General features: G+C 44.8%; 1 protein-coding gene across 1 annotated transcript in view; it reads right to left on the minus strand.

The window, feature by feature from the left end:
- Positions 1–12,266, minus strand: part of LOC133638211 (kinesin-like protein KIF20A) — a 48,690-nt gene that overhangs the window by 25,777 nt on the left and 10,647 nt on the right. Inside the window, exons 9-13 of the mRNA XM_062030580.1 lie at positions 6,573–6,645; positions 6,394–6,505; positions 6,241–6,312; positions 6,009–6,155; positions 5,790–5,952 (exon numbers count right to left, since the gene is read on the minus strand). Of these exons, the coding sequence (XP_061886564.1) occupies positions 5,790–5,952; positions 6,009–6,155; positions 6,241–6,312; positions 6,394–6,505; positions 6,573–6,645 (567 nt within the window). The remainder of the gene's footprint in view (positions 1–5,789; positions 5,953–6,008; positions 6,156–6,240; positions 6,313–6,393; positions 6,506–6,572; positions 6,646–12,266) is intronic.

The raw sequence follows: 12,266 nt of genomic DNA on the forward strand, positions 1-12,266 counted from the left end.
TTGCTGCTTGTTATCCTGGCCACTCCCGGTGCCATCCAGCTTGGTTTCTACGTCGGTGGTAGCACGTCTTGCAACTCCGACCCAAGTTTGTTCTATTTTTATATATTAGTTTTTGTTTTCTCCACGGTGCTCATTTTGAGTTCTCCTTTTTGCACCGTCACCTTTTGTTCCCTCCTGTGAGGAGCACCTTTTTCTAGCTAGCTGCTAAGCTAGCGCGGAGAAAGGCAGCGCCGGTCAGTAAGAAGCTACTCCTACAGACCGCGACCACTTCCCTGAGGACAGCAGGAACTTCACTCGGTGACAGAAAACACTGTGAGTAATGGCTTCCTGCGCGTCTTGCACCATACTCACGGAGAGGTTGGCTCTGCTAGAGGGCCGTGTCCGCCAGTTAGAGCAGAGTAATGTCGTAACTTTAGATGTTGCGGACACATCTGCTAGCGTTAGCTGTAGCGAGCTAACTAGCCCAGCTTGTAGCAGTCCTAAGCGGCCTACAAGCTACGGTGTACCGGTTGAGACGCATAATAGATTTAGCTCTTTAGCTAGTCCTACACCCCAGTCTACCGGGCACCACACCTTAGTTATAGGGGACTCCATCACCCGAAACATAAAGCTTAGCAAACCAGCCACAATAAAGTGTATCCCCGGGGCCAGAGCACCTGACATTGAAGCTAATCTTAGGGAGCTAACTCGCAACAGGCCTAGTAAACACGTACGACAGGCTAATCGCACCACTAATTATGCGAATATAGTTGTACACGTTGGCTCCAATGACACTAGAATGAGACAGTCAGAGATTACAAAGAGAAACATAGCCAGGACTTGTGATCTCGCCAGAAAGATGTCCAGGCATCGAGTAATTGTCTCTGGCCCCCTGCCTGCGAGAGGCAATGATGAGAGATATAGCAGATTAGTCTCGCTTAACAAGTGGTTGGCTAGCTACTGTAGGACGCAGGGACTAACGTTTATTGATAACTGGCCCTCTTTCTGGGGCAAACCAGGCTTGCTGATGAGAGACGGCCTTCACCCTAACCAGGAAGGCGCCATCATCCTGTCTAGAAACATAGACTACTATTTAAGTCTCACTTGACTGACTACACTAGAGCAAGCCCGGTCACAGGCAATTACAATGTCTGTTAGTCCGGGTGAGGAGTCAGTTAAGCTAGAACTAGCCAGCGCCAGGCTGGATAATCCATGTACGCATAGCAATTCTCTTAGAATAATACACAATTCACATAATGTTTTTTCTGTTGTGTCTGTGTCAGAGGTGGACATGCATTCTACTGAGGTGGCAAATTATGATATGTCCAGTCTATTGCAGCACCAAGCAAACAATCGGAAAATTCCCGTCATATCAATTCCTAGATATGGTCGAAACTATTTAAAGTGCACTACGCATAATAAACGCAACATTGTTAATATTGCCACTACGGATAATCTTAACAAAAACTCGTCAAAACAGCCCAATACCTATAATATGGGCTTTTTAAACATAAGATCATTGTCTCCCAAGGCGTTATTGGTTAATGAGGTCATTAGAGACAACAATCTTAACGTCATTGGTCTTAGCGAAACCTGGCTCAAACCGGACGAATTTTTTGCGCTCAATGAGGCATCTCCTCCTAACTATACGAATGCGCATGTTGCCCGCCCTCTTAAAAGGGGAGGGGGTGTCGCACTAATATACAATGAAAATTTCAACCTTACCCCTAACCTAAATAATAAATATAAATCGTTTGAGGTGCTTACTATGAGGTCTGTCACACCGCTACCTCTCGACCTGGCTGTTATCTACCGCCCCCCTGGGCCCTATTCGGACTTTATCAGTGAATTCTCAGAGTTCGTTGCTGATCTAGTGACGCACGCCGACAATATAATCATAATGGGGGACTTTAATATCCATATGAATACCCCATCGGACCCTCAGTGCGTGGCGCTCCAAACCATAATTGATAGCTGTGGTCTTACACAAATAATACATGAACCCACGCATCGCAACGGTAATACAATAGATCTAGTGCTTGTCAGGGGTGTCACCACCTCCAAAGTTATGATACTTCCATATACTAAAGTAATGTCCGATCATTACCTTATAAAATTTGAAGTTTTGACTCTTTGTCAACAAGCTAATAATAATAATAACTGCTATAGCGGCCGCAACATTAATGCTGCCACAACGATGACTCTTGCTGACCTACTGCCTTCGGTAATAGCACCATTCCCAAATTATGTCGGCTCTATTGATAAACTCACTAACAACTTTGACGATGCCTTGCGCGAAATTATTGATAGTATAGCACCGCTAAAGCAAAAAAGGGCCCCTAAAAGGCGCACCCCATGGTTTACAGAAGAAATTAGAGCTCATAAATTATCATGTAGAAAACTGGAACGCAAATGGCGCGCGACTAAACTTGAGGTTTTCCATCAAGCATGGAGTGATAGTTTAATAACTTATAAACGCATGCTTACCTTAGCTAAAGCTAAATACTACTCAAATCTCATCCGCCTCAACAAAAACGATCCTAAATTTCTGTTTAGTACAGTAGCATCGCTAACCCAACAAGGGACTCCTCCCAGTAGCTCCACCCACTCGGCAGATGATTTTATGAATTTCTTTAATAAGAAAATTGAACTCATTAGAAAGGAGATTAAAGACAACGCATCCCAGCTACAACTGGGCTCTATTAACACAAATACGACTGTATATACGACGGACACTGCCCTCCAAAATAGTCTCTCTATTTTTGATGAAATAACATTAGAGGAATTATTACAGCGTGTAAGTGGGATAAAACAAACAACATGTTTACTTGACCCACTTCCTGGGAAACTTATCAAGGAACTGTTTGTATTATTAGGTCCATCAGTGTTAAATATTATAAACTTATCACTTTCCTCCGGCACTGTTCCCCTAGCATTCAAAAAAGCGGTTATTCATCCTCTGCTCAAAAGACCTAACCTCGATCCTGACCTCATGGTAAACTACCGACCGGTCTCCCACCTTCCGTTTATTTCCAAAATTCTCGAAAAAACTGTTGCACAGCAGCTAAATGAACACTTAGTGACTAACAATCTCTGTGAACCTTTTCAATCCGGTTTCAGGGCAAATCACTCTACGGAGACAGCCCTCGCAAAAATGACTAATGATCTATTGCTAACGATGGATTCTGATGCGTCATCTATGTTGCTGCTTCTTGATCTTAGCGCCGCTTTTGATACCGTCGATCATAATATTTTATTAGAGCGTATCAAAACACGTATTGGTATGTCAGACTTAGCCTTGTCTTGGTTTAACTCTTATCTTACTGACAGGATGCAGTGCGTCTCCCATAACAATGTGACCTCGGACTATGTCAAGGTAACGTGCGGAGTTCCCCAGGGTTCGGTTCTTGGCCCTGCACTCTTTAGTATTTACATGCTGCCGCTGGGTGACATCATACGCAAGTACGGTGTTAGCTTTCACTGTTATGCTGATGACACTCAACTCTACATGCCCCTAAAGCTGACCAACACGCCGGACTGTAGTCAGCTGGAGGCGTGTCTTAATGAAATTAAACAATGGATGTCCGCTAACTTTTTGCAACTCAACGCTAAGAAAACGGAAATGCTGATTATCGGTCCTGCTAGACACCAACATCTATTTAATAATACCACCTTAACATTTGACAACCAAACAATTAAACAAGGAGACTCGGTAAAGAATCTGGGTATTATCTTCGACCCAACTCTCTCGTTTGAGTCACACATTAAGAGGGTTACTAAAACGGCCTTCTTTCATCTCCGTAATATCGCTAAAATTCGTTCCATCTTGTCCACTAGCGACGCTGAGATCATTATTCATGCGTTCGTTACGTCTCGTCTCGATTACTGTAACGTATTATTTTCGGGCCTCCCTATGTCTAGCATTAAAAGATTACAGTTGGTACAAAATGCGGCTGCAAGGCTTTTGACAAAAACAAGAAAGTTTGATCATATTACGCCTATACTGGCTCACTTGCACTGGCTTCCTGTGCACTTAAGATGCGACTTTAAGGTTTTACTACTTACGTATAAAATATTACACGGTTTAGCTCCAGCCTATCTCGCCGATTGTATTGTACCATATGTCCCGACAAGAAATCTGCGTTCAAAGAACTCCGGCTTATTAGTGATTCCCAGAGCCAAAAAAAAGTCTGCGGGCTATAGAGCGTTTTCTATTCGGGCTCCAGTACTCTGGAATGCCCTCCCGGTAACAGTTAGAGATGCTACCTCAGTAGAAGCATTTAAGTCCCATCTTAAAACTCATTTGTATAATCTAGCCTTTAAATAGACCCCCCCTTTTTTTTAGACCAGTTGATCTGCCGTTTCTTTTCTTCTCTCCTCTTCTCCCCTGTCCCTTGCGAGGGGGAGTTGCATAGGTCCGGTGGCCATGGATGAAGTGCTGGCTGTCCAGAGCCGGGACCCCGGGTGGACCACTAGCCTGTGCATCGGTTGGGGACATCTCTGCGCTGCTGACCCGTCTCCGCTCGGGATGGTTTCCTGTTGGCCCCGCTGTGGACTGGACTCCCGCTGATGTGTTGGATCCACTGTGGACTGGACTTTCACAATGTTATGTCAGACCCACTCGACATCCGTTGCTTTCGGTCTCCCCTAGAGGGGGGGGGTTACCCACATATGCGGTCCTCTCCAAGGTTTCTCATAGTCATTCACCGACGTCCCACTGGGGTGAGTTTTTCCTTGCCCGTATGTGGGCTCTGTACCGAGGATGTCGTTGTGGCTTGTACAGCCCTTTGAGACACTTGTGATTTAGGGCTATATAAATAAACATTGATTGATTGATTGATTGACACATGCTGGCTTTTACACTTTGCGCCTATAACAATCCGGATGGTTCTTTTCCTCTTTGGTCCGGAGGACACGACGTCCAAAGTTTCCAAAAACAATTTGAAATGTGGACTCGTCAGACCACAGAACACTTTTCCACTTTGTATCAGTCCTTCTTAGATGAGCTCAGGCGCAGCGAAGCCGAGGGCATTTCTGGGTGTTGTTGATAAACGGTTTTGGCCTTGCATAGGAGAGTTTTAACTTGCACTTACAGATGTAGCGACCAACTGTAGTTAGTGACAGTGGGTTTCTGAAGTGTTCCTGAGCCCATGTGGTGATATCCTTTACACACTGATGTGGCTTGTTAATGCAGTACAGCCTGAGGGATGGAAGGTCACGGGCTTAGCTGCTTACGTGCAGTGATTTCTCCACATTCTCTGAACCCTTTGATGATATTACGGAGCGTAGATGGTGAAATCCCTCAATTCCTTGCAATAGCTGCTTGAGAAAGGTTTTTCTTAAACTGTTCAACAATTTGCTCAGGTATTTGTTGACAAAGTGGTGACCCTCGCCCCATCCTTGTTTGTGAATGACTGAGCATTTCATGGAATCTACTTTTATACCCAATCATGGCACCCACCTGTTCCCAATTAGCCTGCACACCTGTGGGATGTTCCAAATAAGTGTTTGATGAGCATTCCTCAACTTTATCAGTATTTATTGCCACCTTTCCCAACTTCTTTGTCACGTGTTGCTGCCATCAAATTCTAAAGTTAATGATTATTTGCAAAAAAAAATTTTTTTATCAGTTTGAACATGAAATATGTTGTCTTTGTAGCATATTCAACTGAATATGGCTTGAAAAGGATTTGCAAATCATTGTATTCCGTTTATATTTACATCTAACACCATTTACCAACTCATATGGAAACGGGGTTTGTAGATCTGACTGGACTTGTGCTACTTTTGGACATGACAATGATCAGCACCTTCTGGGCAAGGGCGGAGAACTTCAGGACGTTGAGTGTCTCGTCCACGCAGGCGGCGCTCTGGTTGATGTTGACCACCATGGTCACCTTGCCGGCACCACAGAAGAAGAACTGCAGGAAATGAGTCAGCTTGGATTCCCTGAAGGGAATGTGATGCTGGATCCTGCAGAGGTCACAAGGTCAAAGTGTGGTCAGGTGACAAACAGCCACACTGCATACTTGGCCTGCTGGTTGAGCCTCATGGCGTTGATGCACTTCCCAAGTGTCAAGAGGGAGTTGTTGATGTTTCCCGCCTCCTTCAGGCGCTCTCCTGTGTTGTGCGTGCGGGAGCAGCGCTCGGAGCCGGCCAGGTCGCACAAGGCCAGCCTGCACACACGCACACACACGCACACACACACAGGAGCTTGCTACACAATCTCTGGCCGCGTGTCACTTGCTCGCTGGCACTCACTCGCTAATGCCCAGGACTCTGGGAACGCCGCTGTCCTCCACTCGCAGGATCCTGATGGAGAAAATGCTGTGGCTGCAAAACAAAGATGGCCGCCGGTAACGACTGGGGTCTGGCGCCGGCGGGACTAGATGGAGGAAACAGGAAGTGCTTCACCTCCTGCTGGATAGATGGTTAAGTCTGGTGGAGGAGAAGCTCTGGTTCTTCTTTCCAATCTTCATCACCCTGTAGGCCTCCTCCAAGCTGCTCACCTGGATCCACTTCAGGTCTGCACACACATGGCCAAAATGTCCCCGTAAGAGCCTCCGCTGCAGGCAGGAGGCGGAGCTTGTTACCTTTGATGAAGGAGTTTCCTTTCACGTCCTGAGACACTCGCAACACCGTCCTCTTGACGTGTCTCAAAGGCACCTGAACACACACACACACACACACACACACACCTGTCAGCCAATCAGCACGTGACATCAAGAAGTAGAGACTGATTGAATTTGGCATTTTGACCTATTTCTTTTTCTTTTCACAACAACAGATACAAAATACCACATCTAGTACTTAGAAAAATGACATCATAAACATTTTACAGGCACTAGCCCGTTTTCCCTGCATTAGAAAAGTTGCCTTGTTTCTCCAACTGCAGCACTTACGTGGCCACGCCCCCTGCCAGGTTGTCCATGGTATATCTCTTCAGCAAAACTTTTTTTCCACTTCTATTTTCTTTGGTTTGCTACTGCCAGGTCTGCAGCGCAGGCTCATTAAAGGAGCGCCACCAGTTTCATGATCAATCACATAACGCGACAGAGATGGATGGACAAGAAGATGACAGAAAAGATTTCTCTGCAAAGTTGGTGTAAATATCTTGACAAATAGGAAATGATTATATAAGTCAAGAAGAGCCGGCAGCAGCTCACACATTCTCATACTTTCTGTAACATCCAGGAAGAAGTGATGTCAGCCATCTTGACAAAAGTCTCAACTATAATCTACAGAATTGTTTTTATTGAAATATTGCAGGAGGAAACCGTACAATGTATTAAATCCATAAAGTGTACAAAATGGAGTAGATGAGTTATTGTCATGTACACAAATGTCATATTTTCCCAGGAGATGTTTGGAAATAAAATGTTGATGTTCCTCTAAGACACATGTAGTAAAGGTGTTTGATGTTTTTTCATGATCAAACATTATATCACTACTGGAGGTGTATCACAATAGGTGTAGGTGTATCACAATAGGTGTAGGTGTATCACAATAGGTGGAGGTGTGTATCACAATAGGTGGAGGTGTATCACAATAGGTGGAGGTGTATCACAATAGGTGGAGGTGTATCACAATAGGTGTAGGTGTATCACAATAGGTGGAGGTGTATCACAATAGGTGGAGGTGTATCATTGTGGGTAATCCAAGATGGCGGCGCGCATAGACGCAGCGGTTCAGAGCTCTGTTTTTTGGTGCAAGTTTGTGATATTTTTGCTTGTATATGTGTGTGTCTGTTCACATTATGCCGGGTGACTAACATCTACAGTCCACCCAAACTTCTTCAATTGGGACCACGGAGTGAGCAAGACGTCACAGCTGAGTTTCTTCGCTTACACGAGATACCGGCGGACATAGCCAGGACACCGGGCTCTCCATGGATTACATTTCCCAGGAGAAGGAGGCGGAGGGACAGGAAGCAAAAGCGGGGCTGCAGAGCTGGCGTGCTAGCTAAACTCCGCAAGCTGCCATTCACACCATCGCTTCCCAGCCTTCTTTTATGCAAGATCCCTCGCCAACAAGCTGGACGAGCTGAAGCTGCAGATTGCGACAAATAAGATGGTCGGGGACAGCTGCATTCTGCTCATGCTTCACCCGCTCATCCCGGACACAGCTATTGAGCTAGCGGGCCGCACAACATATGGGCATGACAGAACCAAGGACTCCGGGTAAGAGCAGAGGAGGGGGGCTATGCATCTACGTCAACAACAGCTAGTGCACCAACACCAAGACTGTTACCAGTCACTGCTCATCTGATTTGGAGGATACATTAAATGTGCAACTAGGGGAAAAAACACTCTGGAAAAGGCATACTGTAATATCAAGAGTAGCTACAGGGCTAAGCCACTACCAAGTCCGACCACCTGTCAGTGTTGTTAATCCCAGCATACACCCCCCTCAAGAAAAGTGCTCCCCCGACAACTAAAACTGTTCAAATCTGGCTTGAGGGCGCCTCTCAGCAGCTCCAGGATTACTTTAAAAGAACCAACTGGGGCATCTTTGAACAGCAGGACCTGGAGGACTACACTTTATCTGTGCTGAGCTATATCAAGTTCTGCACGGATATTGCTATGACCGAGAAGCGCATCCGGGTCTATCCAAACCAAAAGCCCTGGATGACTGGTGAGGTCAGGACCCTGCTGAAGGAGAGGAACAAGGCCTTCAGGTGTGGTGATGGGGCACAGTACAGTTCTGCCAGAGCCAGCCTGAGGAGAGGCATCATAGAGGCCAAGACAGCATATCAGAAGAAAATAGAGGGACACCTCAGCAGCAACAACACAAGGCAGGTGTGGCAGGGGGTGAAGCACATCACCGGCTACAAATCCAACAACCTCGCTGTGGCTGACGGAGAAGCCTCGCTGGCGGAGGAACTGAACATCTTCTTCGCTCGCTTCGAGGTGGAGCAACCACATGCAGTCACATCACAACCCTCAACCCGTGACAACGTCCTCATGTTGGAGGAACATGAGGTGCAGCGCACACTAAGGAGGGTGAACCCAAGGAAAGCTGCTGGACCAGATGGTGTACCTGGACGTGTACTAAAGACCTGTGCCGACCAGCTGGCTGTTGTCTTTACCAGGATTTTCAACCAGTCCTTGTCCCAGTACATCGTCCCACCCTGTCTAAAGGACTCTGTTATTGTCTCACTGCCAAAAAAACTGCGGTAAACAGCCTGAATGATTACCGTCCAGTGGCACTTACACCAATCATTATGAAGTGCTTTGAAACTCTGGTTCGGGGGCACATCACCTCAAATCTGCCACCTGCATTGGACTCTCACCAGTTTGCGTACAGGACAAACAGATCTAAGGCTGCAGCTAACGATTATTTTTCTATCGATTAATCTATAGATTATTTTTTTTCGATTAATCGGTTAATCTATAGATTATTTTTTTCGATTAATCTATAGATTGTTTTTCCTTTTACCGATTTTTTTTATTTATTTAAAATGAAGATGAAAAAATAAATGTAGGCCAATTTTTTCAAAAGGCATGGCTTTTATTTACAAAAAAAAGAAGTATGGCCACTCAGTCAACATTGACTACAACATGACTAAATATTCTGTAACAATGTAAACATTTAAAACTTTTAACATTTAACACAATTAAAAGTAGCTTATTGGCTTTTTAATGTGCAAATATAAAAGTAAAAATCCAGTGCAAATCTTAATATTCTGCAATAGTATAAGCATTTCAAAAGTAAAAGTATTGCTTATTTTGCTTTAAAATGTGCAAAAATAAAGATAAACATCCAATACAAAAAAGTGCAAAACGAAATATTCTGTAACAACAGTGTAAACATTTCAACAAAAGTGAAAGTATTGCTTATTTGCTAAAATGTGCAAAAATAAAGATAAACATCCAATACAAAAAAGTGCCAATCTAAATATTCTGGAGCACTGTAAACATTAAGTATTGCTTTTAAAATGTGCAAAATAAACATCCAGTCCAACACAGTACACAATAACCAATTCTACTCATTCCAGTGAGTGACTAACAGTTTTAATGAAGAAAGGTTAGCATGTCTACATGCTCTGGTTCTTTTCTTGTTTACAATATTCCCAGCAGCTGAAAATAGCAAACAGAAGGGGTCGATGTGGCTGGAACTGAGAGCTAATTAGCCTTCACCTCAAGCCAGGACTGCGAGTGAGCTGAGCTGCAGTTTAAGTTTCTAGAAGGTCAACGGGCTCATAGTGATGTTACTAGTAGTTGACTGAGAGGTGTTTATTATCATTTGGGGAGAGTCCGCTGCCTGATGCTCACCTGCTAAACACCTATCTGCTCCACCCTGAAGCGCTGACTACATGCGCTCTGAATACGCACTGCTGATTAGCTGATAGCGCTTTGTGTGTACCAATCAGATGGTTGTGTGGGTGGGACAATGCTGCGTGCTGAGACAGAAGCAGAAGGAGCAAAGCAGCTTGTTAAGACTTTAGCTTTAGCTTAGAAACTCGTTCGGTACATCCCCGTACCGAACCGAAAGCCCCGTACGAAACGGTTCAATACAAAACACGTACCGTTACACCCCTAGCAGATACAAATGACACATTCATGTTTTTGTGTAATGATGACAACGTATGCTCACGCGGACGATTGACTAGTTGATGGTTTTCTTTTCAAATGTTCGTTCATAGCCGTTGTGCTGCTATGATAGGCCATTTACGCTCGACACAGTGTGCATACAACAACATTATTAGGCCGTGTATTGAAATACTCCCACACTTTTGACGACTTTTGGCGTGATTTTTTCCCCCTCGCTCGCACCGTCTGCTTTGCGCTCCGCCATGACGGTAGTGTGACGTAAATATGCGACGCGTCGACGCACAAAAACGGCATCGACGTATTTACGTAACCGATGACGTCGTTTCAGCCTTAAACAGATCTACAGAGGATGCTATTGCAACAGCCCTCCACACTGCTCTGAGCCACCTAGAGCTGCAGGGGAGCTATGCAAGGTTACTTTTTGTTGATTTTAGCTCTGCGTTCAATACCATCCTCCCCCACAGACTGGTGCCCAAACTGACAGGGCTGGGACTGTTTTCCTCCATCTGCCACTGGATCCTGGACTTCCTGACAAATCGCTCTCAGAGGGTGAGAGTAGGCTCCCACCTCTCAGCATCCATCAACATCAGCCCCAGCTCCCCCCAGGGCTGTGTGCTAAGTCCCCTACTCTACACCCTCTACACTCATGACTACACCCCTGCTCATGCCAGCAATACCACTATTACATTTGCAGACGACACCACAGTAGTGGGACTCATTTCTATGAGTCTGCCTACAGAAATGAAGTGGAGCGTCTGACTAGGTGGTGTAGGGAAAATAACCTGGTCCTTAACACCACCAAAATGAAGGAGCTGATAATGGATTTCCGGAAGAAAAAAACGATAAACATCCAACCACTGTACATCAATGGGGACTACGTGGAAAGGGTCTCTAACTTCAGGTTCCTGGGGATCCAGATCGAGGAAGACCTGTGGTGGAGTATGAACACCTCAGTGACCATCAAAAAGGTACAGCAGACACTTTACTTTCTGAGACTCCTAAAAAAAGAACCAACTGTCACAAAAACTGCTTGTGTCCTTCTATCGCTGCTCAATAGAGAGTGTGTTGACATACTGCATGTGTGTATGGTATGACATACTGCATGTGTGTATGGTATGCCAGCTGCACGGCGGCAGAGAGAAACACACTCCAGAGGGTCATAAAAAGTGCCATGAAGATCACTGGCTGCTCTCTCCCCTCCCTGGATGAACTGTACAGTGGCAGGTGCCTCAAAAAGGCCCAAAACATCATAAGGGACATAACATCTCACCCTGGACATAAACTTTTTGAACTGCTGCCCTCGGGCAGGAGATACAGGACAATAAAATGCCGGACAAACCGATTTAAGAACACTTTTTACCCGAGAGCAATAGTGTCGCTGAACACAAGACAATAATGACTGTGCATGTGAGCTGTGTGCCTGCTATTTTTATGTATTTTATGTATTTTTATCTATTTATCTATGTTCTTATGTTTTTATGTGTTATTATGAATTTGCACTAAATTAGATTTTGCTTACAATTTCATTGTACAATGTACAATGACAATAAAGATATATTCTATCTATTCTATCACAATCGGTGTAGGTGTATCACAATAAGTGTAGGTGTATCAGAATAAGTGTAAGTGTATCAAATTCAGTGTAGGTGTATCATTACAGTATGTGTATCATTACAATAGGTGTAGGTGTATTATTACAATAGGTGTAGGTGTATCATTACAATAGGTGTAGGT

The sequence above is a fragment of the Entelurus aequoreus genome, linkage group LG21 (genome assembly GCF_033978785.1).
Source record: "Entelurus aequoreus isolate RoL-2023_Sb linkage group LG21, RoL_Eaeq_v1.1, whole genome shotgun sequence".
Lineage (NCBI taxonomy): Eukaryota > Metazoa > Chordata > Actinopteri > Syngnathiformes > Syngnathidae > Entelurus > Entelurus aequoreus.